The sequence below is a fragment of the Choloepus didactylus genome, chromosome 5 (genome assembly GCF_015220235.1).
Source record: "Choloepus didactylus isolate mChoDid1 chromosome 5, mChoDid1.pri, whole genome shotgun sequence".
Classification (NCBI taxonomy): domain Eukaryota; kingdom Metazoa; phylum Chordata; class Mammalia; order Pilosa; family Megalonychidae; genus Choloepus; species Choloepus didactylus.
Genome location: NC_051311.1, coordinates 147242997 through 147261039, shown reverse-complemented (window position 1 = coordinate 147261039; position 18043 = coordinate 147242997). Strand labels below are relative to the sequence as shown.

Here is an 18043-nt window from a genome sequence, read left to right as displayed (position 1 = left end):
GATGGGTTAGGTAGCCCATACGCTTCCCAAATACTGCAGGATCTCGCCATGGACTATTGCATCCCCCAAGACTGGGCCTCGCTTGCCCGTTCCATTCTTAACCCCGGTCAGTTTGTTGACTGGCATGCTCACTTCCAGGCAGAAGCAGCTAAGCAAAGTGAGCAAGACGCAGCCCTTGGAGTCTATCATCCCCCCGAAGCCTATATGGGCACTGGAGCGTTTCTAAATGCGTCTGCTTATATTAATGCACCTGCCACCTTTTGGCCTATCCTTTGGGGAATCGCCTTACGAGCATTTGCCAACTGCTCTGCCTGTCGGCCTAATAAATTCACCAAGCTCTTCCAGGAGCCGAGTAAACCTTTCACCACCTTTGTCTCCAGAGTCGAAGAAACCTGCGCTTGAAAGGTAAGTAATCCCCAGGCCCAATATTACATGTGCCCATCCTCAAATCCTGGAAAATCGTGCTGTAATTCCCCCAACGAGTACTACTGTGCATACTGGGGGTGTGAAACATTAGCCACTAATTGGAAGCCTCCAGTTCCTAATCATTACCTTACCCTAAAGTGGGCCCCTACAGGGTGCAAACTCCCTACTGTTAACTGGCTCGGCCAAGAAAGTAAGGGATCCTGCACACATCTTAATCTTACAGTGCAGCTCCCCACTAATCCCTCCTGGTTACTCGGTCAAACTTGGGGCTTCAGAATCTATGAGAAAGGAACCGACCGAGGATCACTTATTCTAATAAGAAAGGAGGCTTTAAACCAACCAAAGAAAAATACTGTTATAAAAAAGCCCTTTAACATTGGTCCCAATAAAGTCATTAACCCCCTTTTTCCACAGCTCTCCAGCCTCACCTCAACTCCAACCAGCCGCACCTCAGCTACAAACAACGCATCGCCAACCCCACCACCCCAGTTTCCTCTACCCCCTTCTCGTTATTCCTCTCCCCTCCTCAGCCTCATCCAAGCCGCCTTTACCTCAGTAAACTCCTCCAACCCCAATTTTACCTCATCCTGCTGGCTCTGCCTCTCCACCTCTTCCTCACTGTACGAGCCCGTTGCCTCCAACCTCTCCTTTTCAGAAAGCACAGAAAACAGCCCCTTGGAATGCAATTGGAATACCTCTGCCGTCCCCCTGACCTTTCATTCAGTCTCCTATACGGGAAAGTGCGTCCGCCCTCGCTCCAGTAACTCTCCCGACCTCACTGCCTGTGCCAGCTACTCATCTCCCAGCAGCTCGGCAAAATTTCTCATTCCTCATAACTCCTCCCAATGGCTCTGCTCCTCTACAGGACTTACCCCTTGTCTCAGCACGAATATCATCAGTGAATATAAAGAAACTTGCCTCCTAATTGTCCTTATCCCTAGGGTCTTATACCACAGCGAAGAAGACTTCTTCCTCCGTCTGGAAAGAACTGCAGCTCCTGCCCTTCTGCAAAAGCGAGAGCCCATCACCGCCCTCACAATTGCCTCCCTCCTAGGTCTTGCCGGCACTGGCACCGGAATCGCTGCACTAGCCAGTCAAGGCTCCGCCCTAACTCACCTCCGGGCGGCTGTTGACGAAGACATTCATCACTTACAAAACGCTATTTACCATCTAAAAAATTCTGTCAATTCCCTCTCTGAGGTAGTGCTCCAAAACCGCCGAGGTCTTGACCTTCTCCTCCTCAAAGAAGGAGGCCTCTGCGCCGCCCTAGAAGAAGAGTGCTGTGTATATGCCAATTCCACAGGTCTCGTCGAGGACAGCCTGAAAAGAGTCCGAGAGGGACTAGAAAAGCGTAAAAGAGATCGTGAAGCCACCAGTTATTGGTCCAGTTTTTTCACTCCCATTCTCCCATACATCCTTCCTTTTCTTGGTCCCTTATTAATAATTATTCTAGCTCTCATCTTAGGACCCTGCCTCATCCGCAAAATTGTCCAGCTTGTAAAGAAACAAACGGATGCCATTTTTTCCTCGTTCGTGCAAATCCAGTATCAGCGACTCGCCACCTCTGACGCCCCCCACTCCAAGATGACAGCCAACCCTCCACGACCTCAATGCCACCGGTCAACTCGCCAACCGCGAGGCCCTTCTCAATCACCTGAACATCGCTCTCGCCTCGAGTTCCAGCTTCTCTAAACCCCTGAACTTTAAACCCCTCACCTTCGCCCAGCCCGCTGCAGCGAAGCCATTGTCAAGCGCCCGGGCACCACACCAACACTGAGCTCCAGCCTCGCTGAGCCACCGTCAACCCCTTTTTCCTTTCCCTAACCTCCCCCTTCCCTCACCCTTAGCGGGCCTCTCCGGTAAAGCCTCTTCCTCTAATTAGAAAAGAAAGGGGAATTGCGGGTGACTGAGCTTGTACCTCGGCTTACCAGGCCTGGGCCAGGGGACCTGATATCACCCCCTGGGGAGGGTAGTAGGTACGGGCGTTAGTGCCCTCTGCAGCCCCCCCGAGCCTGGGGAGCGAGGTCAAGGCAGCTCCCTTCTCCTCACCCAAAATGCCACTGGCAGGGGAGGCTTGCCGGAGGAAACCGCCTTTCTCCCAACTGCCCTTTCCCCACTTCCTTATCTTACCCACTCACTCCCTGGTGCCAAGGCCACTCCTGCCACCGCCAGCGCGCATGCACCGTGGCCAGAACAACCCCCGCCCCGCTGCAACGGTTCCTGCGTCCTCTCAGAACCAATCCTAGCCCCTCTCCCTTCAATATTGCCATTTAAGGCTACTTCACCTCCTTTCCAGCCCTGCCCTTCTTACCAGCCTATATAACCTGTAATCACCCCTGAATAAATCTCTTTGGCGCATACTCCTACTGGATGAAGAGTGTCTTGTCCTTATCGCCGCCCTCCTCACCTTGCACGCCTCCCGCCGAGGACCCGGCCAAGTCCTCCGCCTCGCCCTCGCCTCCGGGAAAGAGCCCCCGCCGCCGGTACCCTTTAAGCAGCCCCGAGAGCTGAGGGCTCAGCTACCGGCCGCCCCTCCCCCTAGAAGCAGTAACCGCGACCGCACTGTAGTTGTAAAACAATAGCTTTTTGGAAGGTAAAATCATAATGTTACTCTACTTCTTCAGCTCATTTCTTTCCTATCACTTGAGGTCTCAGCATACCTGAGGGCAAGCAGAGTTAGCAGGGAGGGGTATTTGTATTTGCATCCCCACCACAACTTCCACCGGAGAGTCACTGGGCTAGAGGCAATTGGGATGGTAACTGGAAGTTGCCATGGGTGCACTTGGTTTATTATCATGAATGGAGAGGGAATGAGGAAAAGAGCAAGTGTCTATTTGTGATGGAACCAAATTATTTAGCTTTTAAAAAAGGAACCATTATGTTGATATAATAACAGCCTTTTAGTGTGTGTTGTCAACAGATGGTAATAACTTTTAATGAGGCCCCTAAAAGAAAAGCTTTATGGTACCCATGTGTTCAAGTTCCTGTGATCCAGTATTCTGGCCTTTCTTTTTTTTTTTTTAACTTCCCTCTTACTTTATGATCTATTATGTTTGGGCCTTAGTGATTAATTCTTTAGGGGATCTATTTTAGAGCTTAAACTATTATTTTAACTTTCAGCACTGCAAATTTCAATGCTTTCCTCTTTGCTAAATTTGAGAGAGATAGATGAGAATTTATTTTACCATGAGGAATTGGAAAAATGGGGGAAAAAGTTTTTAGCTAAGGAATAAGAAGGAGAGTAGCCAGTGATTGAAAAGTCGCTGGTTGAATTGTGTTGACAAGTATGATTTGTGTAAGGAATATAATAAGAACATAAAAGCCATTGATTGTGTGGATAAATGGAGATGGAATGGCTATTAGTGTATGTTGAAATTACTGTCTCAAAGAAACCCAGGAACCCTTACGATACATGTGTTGAAATCATTTGCCCCTGAAAACTGAAACTCAGAAGAATAATCCTGGAAAACCAGAAGGAATAATTCTTTGAGGGTGTCTCTCTCTCTATTTTTTTAGTTGCTTGTCATCGAGTTATAGAACTAAGGTGTAAATAGTGTTTTGTAATGATCAGGAACAGTCATGGTGGGCTCCGTTTTTGGCCCATTTTTGTGATTCCAGAGACTTTTCATCCTCTGTGTCTGGTTCCCTATTTACTTTCTTTGCTACCTTCCCTGTGTCTCTGCTCTGCTTACCACGAGCAGTCAATTGTGTCTCGCTTGGATTTTCAGATAGCAAGTTTTGTGAACAAATCAGCCATGGACATCTCCATCCTGCAGCGGTCCTTGGCCATTTTGGAGTCGATGGTGCTCAATAGCCATGACCTCTACCAGAAGGTGGCTCAAGAGATCACTATTGGCCAACTAATCCCCCATCTTCAAGGGTAAGTGGGCACACTAACCTCCAGCGGGGAGAGACACAGCCACGATATGCCCCAGGAAACATTTTGTGTAGGTTTGATGAAATGTGCAGGAAAGCATCTTGATATGGCATATAACCCCCTGTTCTAGTTTGCTAATGATGCCAGAAGGCAAAACACCAGGAATGGATTGGCTTTTATAAAGGGGGTTTATTTGGTTACACAGTTACAGTCTTAAGGCCATAAAGTGTCCTAGGTAACACATCAGTAATCGGGTACCTTCACTGGAGGATGGCCAATGGTGTCCGGAAAACCTCTGTTAGCTGGGAAGGCACATGGCTGGCATCTGCTCCAAAGTTCTGGTTTCAAAATGGCTTTCTCCCAGGATGTTCTTCTCTAGGATGTAGTTCCTCAAAAATGTCACTCTTAGTTGCACTTGGGATATTTGTCCTCTCTCAGCTTCTCCAGAGCAAGAGACTGCTTTCAACGGCCATCTTCAAACTGTCTCATGTGCAGCTCCTGTGCTTTCTTCCAAGTGTCCCTCTTGGCTGTAGCAGCTTGCTCCTTCTGTCTGATCTTATATAGTGCTCCAGTAATTTAATTCAGACCCACCCAATGGGCGGGCCAACCCCTCCATGGAAATTATCCAATCAGAGTCATCACCCACAGTTGGGTGGGTCACATCTCCATGGAAACACTCCAAGAATTATGATCTAATTAACACTAATAGGTCTGCCCACACAAGATTACATCAAAGATAATGGCGTTTGGGGGGACATAATACATTCAAACTGGCACACTCCCCATCACCCTGAAATAGCAGTTTCTTCTCCCTTGTCCCCACCACTTGATGAGTTCCCTGTCTCTTCTTGGCACTATTGTCTCCATGCCTGGCCCTTAGTAGACTCTTAGTTTTGATGAATGTTGGTAAGCATTGGTGTGTTTACTCTTAAAAAGACATGATAGGACAGTTTATTCTCTTAAGTTCTCAATAGGATTATTGACCATGTAAGGACAGTGTTTTCTCTGATATAATGAATATTTACATGGGTCAATTAGGCATTTTTAAACACTGGACTCTTTCTTAACTAGGCTCAAGGTGATTACAGAGACCTTCTTTTGTATTTTATAATGTAATATATGGATTTTTTTTTTCCTTCAGGCTTGAGCTATTAGGTGGAATAAGATAACTGCCCCAGTAGCCTGCAGTCTCTGGGGATTTTTCCCTTCTCTCCACCCTTAGGTAACTAGTGAGATTGCCTCTGAGATATTGAACTAAGAAGGGCTCTATTGTACAATGCAGTTATTGAATTAAAGCATTTTGGGTTGCAGGTGGCCACAAACATCACGAGCTAGCTTGCATAGGAAAGGGAGCTTATTGGGATGACACTGGGTATGCTGTAGAAACCAGGAGTGCCCTCCGTAGCTGTGCCTTGTGAACACTTCTTTTCTCCAGCACGTAGGCACTTAACGTGACTTCTTGGCTCCCAACGGCTCCTCCACTTGTCTCCCAGTGCACAATTTGACATTCCTAGGAGGAAACAGGACTGGTCCATTTGTGTTGGTGGTGCAAGCTGGGGGGTGTGAGGGAACATTCAGTAGTTCTCAAAATACTGAAAATGGTAACTGTTGTGTTCATAATATAACTACTTAAAGTGCATGAGACATTTCCTTCATGTGGAGGCAGGAGGGTGACCAGAATTTAAAATTTAAGTTACAGACACTGTGGGTAATGGCCTCAGTGAAAATTAGCTCATGAGGTTCATTTAATTCATTTGGAATTTCTGGTTTCTTTCTGGTGCAGAGTAAACTTATACATATAAATGCCTGTTTCTCTTATTATAAAAATGTTTTCTATTTGGAAATAGATTTTTTAAATATGTAATAGCATTGCCATGGAGATAAAGCCATTCGCTTTATAATAAGCTCAGAAATGTGGGTACACCCAAGACAACTCTCTGATGTACTTTATGCAGCAGACAGAAAATTACACACACACATATGTAAATTAGTACATCCCCCGAATTCACATTCTTAATTCTAATAAAAGAAAAAGGGGGACGACTCAGCTGGTTGTCTGTACTTTCTGGATGCCCTCAGTGAGCAATATACTGTTGAACTAGCATTAATAAGACATCGTGTTTGTCAACTCGTGCCTGGTGAAATACATTCTCATGCTGATGACATTTTTCTAGGTCCTGCCCTTCTTTGTCACCTGTTTTTAGGGGTGGTGATGATTTTGAGTCTGAGTCGGGTAGCCCTTTCTGACTTTCTGTATTATTCTGTGTCCTTACAGGACCGATCAAGAAATCCAAACGTATACCATTGCAGTGATAAATGCACTTTTCCTGAAGGCCCCTGATGAGAGGAGGCAGGTACGTTGCATTTCTTTTGTCTGGGTTTTTTGTGCACATACAAAGATGAAAGTGTTGCTGCTTTGTGGAAGCCCATTTGGAAGCCCCTGTGATTTTCTGTCATTTTACTGGATCTTGTCTGGGGGAGGGCAATGTTGTCCACATCTTCCTGGTGAGGAAAACTGAGACCCAGGAGGTGTATGATTTGGCGAGGGCAGTGTGAAATGGAAAGGTGAGAGAACAGGAGGAAAAACATGCAGATTGCTGCCCCTGGTTGAGGTAACGGTTCATGTATCAGAGGTGCTCTTTGCTTTACGATATTTCTTCTGTTCTTGTGTGGATGTGGTCAGAGGAGAGAGCCCATTCATTGTAAACATATATTAAACCTAACGTTGTATACCCTTCAATAGTAGGTCTTTTGGTTCTTCTTCAACTAGGAGTAAGACCATTGTAGAAGTTGTAGAATTTCACAGGGTCTTGGCATTGAACTCACACCTCCCAAATTCATTCATGTTTTCCCATCAGCATAACATGAACTGGGTTACCATGGTCACAGGTCACTTCATTTAAAACTTGTTGGACATATGAACTCATTCAACCGTCAGAAAGTGTTCTGGAGAGCGCCACTGAATGTTGTCCAGAAGTTTATTTTATTTTTTGTTGCCAAGGATTTTAAACCTCAGTGACTAAATGTGAGGGTTTTTGAATTATTTAAAATTATTAGCTCATTCCTGGGGGTGGGGAAAGAGCTGTATTTGCTCAACAAGTGGAGTCACCTTATGGTTTCCTGTGAGTTCACTTTGGCATTGGCTGTAGCCAGGAGTTGCCTGTCCTCCTGGAGTCTCACCCAGGCTGGTTTTATTTATGTACTTATGTGTGTATGTATGTATGTAATTTTTTATAAGGGTGCCTTTAAGATTTTAGGTAGGATCATGGGTGGGTGCCCCTTTGATAACTCCTAACCAACAAAGGTCCTGTCTGTTCTCACTGTGGACATGTGCAAACCTGGCATGGACAGTGGTGACCTCAAGGGACAGGTGACAATCTGTACTGACTCCTGGACACTGATAAAAATGAAAATGTAATGAAATACCGGTATCACATTAGGTTTGGATTCTGTGATCAAATATTTTAATTATGTATTATGAGACTGACATGACTGAATTTGCTGATATATTGCTATAATAATGATAATAAACCCACAGAGTCATTTAATAACATTTTACCATTTAAAAGAAAAATCCAGCTTAAGAAAGAGTGTATATAATCTGGCAGAAAATCTACAAAGTGTATAGCTAACTGAGTCTTTGAAATAAAATTGTGAAGGTAGTTACTTGCCCATTAACTTAGACTTTTAAAATTGTGCTGAATTTAAGATGAACCAAAGAATGTCGTTTTTCAAGACAAAATGAGTGTTTTGAAAATGTGTGTATGTTTTAATTTTCAGTGAGTTGAGAGAGTAAGCCCTAAAAATGATTTCAAGTTCATGATGAGGGAAAGTGTGTGTGATATTATTTTCTGAAGGTGAATGGGGGCCTGTAAAGTAGAAGATTAAGTTAATTGGTGATCTCACCTGGGTTGCTGTGTGTTACATTAACAGCTGCTAGTTTGCACTTTAGTCTGGACTCTTTTAGAAGAGTGAAGCATTAGCTGGCCCAAATTTGACATTGCCATTGTTAGTGCATATGTTCTGGAAAAATTAGAAGTTCTGAATTTTTTTGGGAAATAGGGAAATTTACCCATCTGCCACTGATGATCGTATGGAGAGTCTGCCTTACACCAGCCAAGCACAGTGTTCTGGGTTTTACATTTATTTTCATTTAATTCTTATATCAGGAGGGGACCTTTTTCTTTCCATTGTACAAATAAGGAAATTGAGACTCAAAGGGAGTAAAGAACTAGAATCTGACCTCATCCATACTCTTCCTTTAAACACCAAACAAGGAGGCTCCTCCCACAGCACTCTTTTTATTTGCCAAGTAAAGGACTCCCTGAAGCCTGAAAGACACCAAGCCCATTTTCTTACTCCAATTAGATGAAAATGTAATCTAAAAATTTATTTTATTGGATTTAAAGCCTTAGTTGTTTTTTTTTTAAACTTTAGGGCACTGGATACATTTCACTCCAGTCAAAAGCTTTTATTTATGTCACTTTCTCTTTCTGTTTTGGGGCCAAACTCACTTGTAGAATTCCATTATCTGGGTTTCCTTTATTTTTCAAAAATTTCTCAAAATTCTTCATTTTTCAAAAGAGAAATTGAATTTGGAATGAATTTAAACACCTATGCTTTATTTCTGCTTTTACTGAAGGAAATTACTATCCCATTCAGCTCTTTTCACTTGGCAGGGAGAGTCAGCAATTTTTTTTTTTTTTCTCTTGCATTCAAGAGAATTTGGGCCCGGCAGCGTGCTAGGAGCTGGAGTGTAATTTCCTTTTCCCCCAAATTTCTCTACAGATATTTATGGTTTTGTTGGTTTTGATAAGCATTCTTCACAAACAACTTTTTAGTTAAAAGATTTAGTAGAAAAATCAGAAAATGCAGCTTTGAAAGGAAGAAGTTTTATTTAAAGACTCCTACAATTGCATTCCCAGAGAGAACATGGCAGTCACTCACTAATTAGTGTCTTTCATGTTGCTACTTCCCGCTTTGTTCTCTGAAAATACTCTCCTACATTTGTCATTTTTTTCCCCCAAATGTGAGGATACTATAATATATACTTTTTTACAAACTGCTTTTTAGACTAAACAATATTTTGTGGATATCTTTCCAAGTCAGTATATCTATATGTATATTGATATTTATGTCTTTTTATACTTTTATATCATTTTAATGTTATAAATATTCCCTGTGGATACTCAAACAATTCCTTCATTTTGGACAAAAAAAATTCCATGATGTGAATGTGGACTCCTATTTTCTTTCTGATCAAGCTCTTGTTCTTTAAGAGGCTGTTATAAAATATTCATTCATTCCATTATCAACCACTTATTGTCTGCTCTGTGTCAGACATTGTGCTCTGGGCTGGGAATACAAAGGTGAATAACACATTCTCTGTGTCTTTGAGGTGCCCACAGTCTTATTAAGAAGATAAATATTGTAAGAAAATAATTACAGTCAGTCTGATAAAGGTTAGAAATAATTTTCTCCCCTTCTAACTTATTTTAAAATCTCATAAATCAACAGGCAAAAACAGGCACAGGGATTTTTTCCCTTTCTTTTCTTAATTCTTTTTTTTTTGTTTGTTTCAATTGGGTAGCAACTTCATCTTAGAAAAGAAAAGAAATTAAAAGAACTGCATATTCTTAGGAGCCTTTTTTTGTCATTGGTTGAGTTAAAAAAAAAAAAAATAGTGGACCTTTCTATTTTGATCAGGAAGATCTAAGCAGAAGAAGGGCGAGTTCCTTCTGGATCACTATTTGATCTGTGTCGAATGTGTCACTGCCCTTGCTTTCTTATTTTCAAGAGCTTGGAAGAAGACCTCGTATTGGATTTCGACTTTAATGCCATCTGGCCTTTTTGAACCACCTTACAGTATGAACGCACTCTTCTCTTCAACTGAGTGGGTCTGCAAGGGCATTAAAATAGAGCTGTCAGCCTCTAATAGAGCTCCTCTGAATTTCCATCCCTCTTCTCTCCTGCTTGCCTTTCCTTTCTGTGGTGGCCATGACGCCATTAGGTTGATGTAGAGAACAATGTGGACATCCTTGATTGTCCTCTGACTGTAAGTCCACTGTGTTTTCTTTGTCAGCATCCAGTCAGCCCATTCTCCCCACTGCCTGCTCTCCCCTCTTCTGCCAAGCCCTGCTTGTGTGTCCCTCCCATGTGTCCCTCCCCTGGTGTTTTTGGTTCTCCTTGCTTTCTGCAAGTTTATTTTAACTTTAATAGAACTCATAGTTGAGTTCCTTAATTTTAGCTTAGTTTCTTCTCTGCTCAGTACGAGTAGCTAGTAACTACCAAAAGGCCCCCTGCCAAAAAAGAAAAAAAGAAAAAAAAAAACCAACAAAATTCAAATGTATTCCTGAATATGAGCAGTATTTTTACTTTTGAATGTTTTCACCAAGACTGTGCTCAATGTTGAATTTTCCTTGGTCTCTATTTGTCAATACTTAGAAAGGAAGTTTGCGGATCATTGCATTTGATAAAATCCCCCCCCAAATCCTCTGTGCCAGTCAGGCAGGCCAGAGTACAAAGCATAGCTTGCAGAAATGAGGCCTAATAATGCTGAGTGTGGGCTCTGTAGCCTAGCTGTCTGCCCATATCGTTGTCCTTTGCTAAAATCCCACTTCATCCACTTTCGTAGCCTATTTTCCTATCCTGGGGCATGCACTGCTAGCATTTTGGTTCTCCATAGATTAAGATGAAATTGCTTCCGGATGATGTAGCTCTTTAAAGTGATGGTTCTTTAATACTGGGTTCTCTTTGGTGCAGGCAGATGTTGCCTCATAAATGCTTTCTGCACTTATAGCATCTAATAAAAGCTGCTATACGTTTCTGATGGAGAACTAGTGCTTTCATTTGGAGTGTTGGCTTTGTATTCAGCACTCACCTTTTTTTGGAAGGAGGAAATTCCTTCACGAATATAAATAAATAACAAAGAAGTTTAGATGCCCAAATTCCTTCCTTTGCTTTTGAATGTGGCTTTGTTATCTAAATGGAACATTCAAAAAAATAAATAGAATACTACTCCCTGCTTGAGTTCATTATTTCATAAGAAATACTGCCCACGTACAGATGAGAGGCACACCCCCGGATAAAGTCATGGCTGGCTGTGCTGAAATGTATCTTTCTAACCTCAGCCTGTGTGTGGGTGTTTTTCTTCCATAGGAGATGGCGAATATATTGGCCCAGAAGCAACTGCGCTCCATAATTTTAACGGTGAGTACCAATGTGCTGTGCCTGTTTTGGGTTGGAGAGGAATGGCCTGGGGTATTTATTTATCCCTTCTTTTGACTGTAGTTTTTGATTTGTTCTGTAACTTGCTTCTGTGGTGAAGCAGTAGGAACCATAAAGGAGCAGAAAGTGTGCTTTTGGAATTGCGATAAATAAGGCTTTCCCACGAGGAATTGCCTCATCTGGTAAGTGGCGGAAGTCCCTGGAACTGCTTTAGAGGAAAAGTAAAGGGAAACACCTTCTGGCAGGACAAGTTGGAAATCTTTCTCAGTGGGACAGGTTTATTATACTCACCATAGTTTTAGCTTTGCAAAAAAAAAAACGTTTAAAAACATTTGCATTTAAAGCTCATCTAAGGATATCAGGTGCTCCATGACTTAAAAAAAATTCACCGGTATGAGGAAAATAGCTGAAAAAATAGCAGGTCCTGGGAGTGTTTGCATTATATGGTCAGTCTTTATATTGGCTCTTAATAAAACTGAAAATTTGGCCATCATTTTCCTTGGCCTTTTGCAAGAGAAAGGAAGGAAAATCATAAGTGGCACCCATTTATGAATAGCAATGCAAAAATAACCTTAAACCTAAATGAAGAATCCCTTAGTGTTAACTTTTGAATGTTCAGAAATAAATCAAGATGTCCAAGGTCTTTTCTGCTACTTGATTTTTAACCAAGGGCTGAAAGAAGCAAGCATGACTGATTCCCTTGCTTTAAAATAAAAAAAAAAATTATTAATTTCTTCATGTTCATTCCAAAGAGGAATGTGGCAAGCTTACAATGAAGCACACAGACACACACTGCAAATTTTCCAATGTAATGAGGCCATTAAAAATTAAAAACCTTATGATGGCAAAGGAAATAAATATTGTAGATCCCAAGACCAATAAGAATGACTACAATTTGTCATCAAGTTTGATTTTAAGCTGCCCAATTGTCAAGGATAAAGAGAAACATGTAATTTTTTGTTTGGTAAAAGTAGGTGCTCCAGTTCAGTGATGGCAAACTTTACCCCCTGGAACTGGAACCTGAAATGGGTCTTGGTACAGCATCCTAACAGATTCTAGGTTCAGTTATGGTTTTGTAGGAAATGCAGGATAATTCATAATATGGATATTCTTTATATCGGCTCTCAAAGAACAGTGGAAACCACAATGTCAAAGTGTAGTTCAGTGAAGGTATTTGTGTAAGGGGAGGAGAGTGGAGAGATGAAGGGTCAGAAATACTGAATTAATAGGGTCGTAGCTTATTCTGGATACTAACTTGGTATGGCAGTCAGCATCAGGATGCCCAGAAAAACCAGTGCATGGATTGATGATAGGCATCCTGTCTCAAAGGTCACTGGGACTTTGTAAAATGAGAACTGGCTGCCTGGCAGTTCAAGGTTGGTACTCTTTGGCAGGAACTTGGAGTGTGGATATTTGGGGTTGCTAATTAAATAGATAGCCATACACTGTGGATGTTAAGTATGGACTATGGGTTAACAGCCTGTTCTGATGACTGAAGGACAGAATGTTCTAGTTTGATTTTCCTACCTCATCCCATAGCCTCGCTTCCCATGCACCACCCCCTAGACCTCATTGTGTTGGTTCAGCAACTTTGTAATATGTTACCCTCCCCATCCTCTTCGTCTACTCTCCCCTCTTCTCCCCACCTTTCCTTCTGTTAGCTATTGCAGCCAGGTGCTCACGGCAATGGTTTGGAGTCCAGGTGTGTGCCGGGTCGGGGGGCACCCAGGCAGCACCCTAAGGGGGCCTTCCTCCAGTCCTGACTGTAAGCCTGTTTCCTTCTTGAAGCCTGCACAGACACCTATCATGGGCAGCTCCGTCATTCACTGAACTGTCACTTAGAATCCAGTTTAAGCACTTGAAAGAATATAGCAACGGAGGGCCAAAGCAAAGTTCTTTCAGACAGCAAGACATTATTGGGCCCAGCAATATTCGAAATAACTGGTTTGAATTGCTGTCTCACCACATGACCTTGTTGTTTGACGTTATTTAGGCACAACTGTGCTCTGTGCCAAGGAGGATGTATGTTAGGCCCAGGTGTGAATTAGTGGCAGCGATCCCAGCTCTGGTGGGAGCAAAGGTTCTGAATCCAGTCTTCCTGACAGTCCTTTTATATTTATTCTTTTTTTTTCAGTTCTGTTTCTATGGGGAAGGGCCATTTTATTTTTCATTTAATCGTTAACACCTGAACCCGCTCACTGCGTTGTAATGACGGTGGCCCTGTCTTGTTTCCATTTGGAATTAACTGCAAATTTGATATACACTTGGCTTTTGTGTGTTGTTCCTGCGACTTTTCCCCATTTAGAAGTGGGATCCCTTTTCAGAGACAGTCCTAGGGTAAGATGATGGCAAAATTGATTATGGTATATAACACACCATTTTTTCCACAGCTGTGTGGAGTGCTTCCATTCTAGAACTCCACGGTTCTTCCCGAGACCCTCTCATTCCAGACATCTTAATTTAGATGGCTGCAATCACCAGTGCCTTTCCAGTGCCTTCCCCTAGTCTGCTGCCTCCTGCACACAGTAGAGCTCCATTATCTGGTTTCTGTCTTATAGATTGGGAACCTGCTTGGGCCCTGGAATGTGAAGGGAAGCTCTTATGTTACCTGTGCCCCCACATTTCCCCTGAAGGGTGGTTCCCCCAACCTACATCTTCTGTGCCTCCACATGAAGACTTCTGAAGTTCTACTTGGCTTGATGATGGAGGTTAACTTTAGTTGTCTGTTTGTTTTTTCCAATGTCATTTGTCTCCCCAGCATGTCATCCGAGCTCAGCGGGCCATCAATAATGAAATGGCGCACCAGCTCTATGTACTGCAAGTGCTCACCTTTAACCTCCTGGAGGACAGAATGATGACCAAGATGGATCCCCAGGATCAGGTGCGTGCCCGTGAGTTGGCAGTGAAAGCTTAGAGGGAGAGAGTCCTGAAACCAGGACTGTTCCACTCATAATATTGTTTTGTTATCATCTCAGCACTTGGTGACATGAATATAAAATTTAGGTGAATCTAGGATTATAGAATAAAATAATTGATTCTTTCATTAGGCCCCAAACACATGCATGCTCTCCCTTTATTGGATAAGACATCACTCGGCCACAACTTTGGCCCTTGACCCAGGTACCTTGAATGGTAGAGGCTTTGGGTCAAGTTCCCAGACATCTGGGGCCACTTGGTGTGTCTGTGTGGTAGTAATTCTATAGCCTGAGAAAGTCCTTTCCATTCTCCGGTGATCGGTGCTAAGGATGGGGTCCTAGGTGAACCTGATTTCTGGGTTAAGTGTTGTGTTGCTCATCTATTTGCTGGTGTCCTCTGCTAGGATTTGGGTTGTTGTGCGTGGAGGGTTATACCTCCAGCCACACAGCTTTTGGGGAACTTTACTGTGTAAGAGTAGAGTGAAAGGAAACAGCTGGGAGCCTTGCTGTAGCACATTTTCAACTTAAACAGCGCCGCAGCTTTGGCACAAGGAAAGCACTCATTATTGGCACGTGAGCGCTTGATCGATTGCAGATGTGCACTGCACATGTGAAATGTGTAACTGCCACGCACTTCATGAATGGCCTGAGGCCATGAGGTTAAGAACCATGGGAGGCTTTGAGAGGCTGTGAAACGTGCATCTTCATTTTTGGCAAAGCCAAGGGTAGCTGTCTCAGAGATGAGATTCTGCCATCTTGCTACTTCCAGTGTGGAGAGCAGTGCAACTTAACATGGACCAACCTGCCCTGAAGGAAAACCCTTCCTCTTATTTTTTACTCACTTTGTGTTTGGGAAGTTGCTTCTCAGTGGAGCTAGGGATCCCTTTGTTACTTGAATATAGGTTATATATATATATATACATATATATATATACCTCTCACTTAGCTTCCAACCCATGTTATTTCTCCTAGATTCTCTAGCTTGGCCTTCTGCAACCCTACCCCTTCCAGCTTATTTGTGGCTCTCATTTAGAACTGCATGGGGCAAGTGGAATTAGCACTCCAAATGACTTGGCTGTGAGGTTAATTGTGGAAGGAATCCAGGGCTGATCAGCAGGGAGAGAGGCAGGAGGCGGTGAAGTGTCCAGAGCGCTAACTTAGAACACTGGTTGTCTTTTATCTGTTTTTCGTTTGCCTGAATGCAATGATTCATTTAGACTGGGGAAAAGAGGGAGTGTATGTAATGTCATGCAGTAAAAGCAGACCTCCCTTTTGTTTTGTTTCCTAACTGCTTCAGGCTCAGAGGGACATCATATTTGAACTTCGAAGAATTGCTTTTGATGCAGAGTCGGAGCCTAATAACAGTAGCGGCAGCATGGAGAAGCGCAAGTCCATGTACACACGGGATTATAAGAAACTTGGCTTTATTGTAAGTGAGCCATCCCCAGGAAGCTCTCTCCTTCCAGTATCCCCGGGCCTGACCTCAGGCTCGTAACCGATGTCTCCTCTGAGCGTGTGGTCTTCTTGCACCTCACAGAATAGTTTCCACATTTTCCAGATGTTTAGCTGGTTTACACAGGATCACATGAAAATCCCTTCTGGCTGCAGTGAAATGGAATAACTTGCACAAGGGTGACTAATGCTGTTTGTTTATGCAGTTCTGATTAAGTGTAACCAAGGGCGGTTAATCCAGAATGCATCTAGAATTCTTTAAATCTACTTCACAGGATGCTTAAGGTTCTATTTGAATCGAAGGTGTGATGGCAATGGTGGGGATGGATCTTATAGGGTTAGTGATTGGATCACTTCCATATGTTGATTTTTATATCAAAATCTGTTTGAGAAACCTGAATTTTGATCACTTTGAGATATATGCACTTCATATATTCCTAAAACCTATGTCTTGCTAGCAATACTAACAAGACATCTCCTAGTTTGGCTTTTTTGTTCAGTTTGCAAATCAGAACCTGGACTGCCCTAAAAATAATCTGTCATTTTTGTTTCTTCTTGCATTCTTTTCTTGCCTTTATCACTACCACGTTTTTGAGTGGCCTTGGGCTAATCTTCAATTCTGCAGGTGTAAAATTGGATTTCCATTTTAACCTGCACGATAATTGGCATGAATGCAATTTTGGCTTCAGTAATTAGAAACTCACCAGGCATTAGTTTATAATTTCAAATATTCTTTTCTTGAAAAAATATTAATATTAGTATTAACACATATTTTGCTAAAAATTATATCATGCTTTATGTGTTATTTGGGAACCTTATCTTTCATGGGAATTTTTTTGGAAAATATTTCCCTATGAGTAAGCATGTATTGTTTTTCATTTCAGAGGAGTTTTTTCATTATTTGGAAGTACTGCAGTTTATTTAACCAAGCCTTTTTATTGCAGCCCAGAATTCACACACATATATGACCACGTACCTAGGGCAAATTCATGAAACTCTGATTTCTACGGTATGCATTTTTAAGGCTTTTGATATTGCCAAATTGCTTTACACAAACATTGATTAATTACTACTTCGACCAACAGCGGATCCAAGTAATCATTTTTTTTAACCACTTAAAAAATATCTAACAATCTGGTAAGTTATTGTTTTTATAATGTTAGTTTTAATGTCTTTTTTAATAAGAATAATGGTTGATCACTGTATTCAGTTTTTTTGTTGTTGTTGTTTTTTTGTTTTGTTTTGTTTTTTTGTTAATTTCTTTTTTTTTATTAAATTCAGTTTTATTGAAATACATTCACACACCATACAATCATCCATGATATATAATCCACTGTCCACAGTATGATAACATAGTTATGTGTTCATCACCACAATCTGTCTCTGAACATTTTCCTTACATCAGAAAGAACCAGAACAAGAATAAAAAATAAAAGTGAAAAAAAAACACCCAAATCATCCCCCCATCCCACCCCATTTGTATTCAGTTTTGCAACTTGTTTTACACATGTATTACTTTTATGCCATGACATCCCTTTTTTGATTTTGACATTCCATTCTTACCTTTTGGTTGAATCTCCTTTTAAATATTTTGGCAAAAGTTTCGTGACTGATGGATGAGGTGAGGGGTCCCTCGTGGTTGGCCACGCCCTGTCCTCACCTAGTTGAGTGTCAACAGAGTCCCTTCACCAGATATAGCTTTAGGGAGGATGGATGGAATCTACTTTCTACCTTACCCATAGTTCCTTCCAGATTTTACTTTTGTGTGGTGAGCAAGGCATATCCAAATTACCTGGGAAGCTTGCAGGATCACCCAGGCTCTCCCACTCTATGCCAGCCAAGACATCAAGGCATGTGCCTTTTGAAAAACCTTCCAACTGAATCTGACCCTGTCCTGGTCGAGAACCTGGTTCTAGAAGACCCCTGTGTTCCTGAAATTTCATCTTCGTCCCTCTGTCACTACCTGGATTTCTGGCACTTTTGAACTATTTAGAAAATGCAGAACTAGAGTTCCTTATATGTGCATGTCTCTTTACATGTCTTTACAAGTAAATGTATATATTCTTTGCATATATATGTTTCTGCCCCAGATTGAAGCGGTTTTCAGTGGGGGCAGTCAAATCCCAGAACATCAGGTGTCATTTCT

The 18043-nt window shown here is 42.3% G+C and overlaps 1 protein-coding gene across 4 annotated transcripts in view; it reads left to right on the top strand.

Moving 5' to 3' along the window:
• The window catches only part of ELMO1 (engulfment and cell motility 1), a 548078-nt gene that overhangs the window by 193556 nt on the left and 336479 nt on the right, over positions 1-18043 (top strand). For all 4 annotated transcript variants that reach the window (XM_037837090.1, XM_037837088.1, XM_037837089.1 and 1 more), the window contains 5 exons: positions 4155-4306; positions 6579-6657; positions 11462-11512; positions 14289-14411; positions 15743-15874. In XM_037837090.1, the coding sequence (XP_037693018.1) occupies positions 4155-4306; positions 6579-6657; positions 11462-11512; positions 14289-14411; positions 15743-15874 (537 nt within the window). The remainder of the gene's footprint in view (positions 1-4154; positions 4307-6578; positions 6658-11461; positions 11513-14288; positions 14412-15742; positions 15875-18043) is intronic.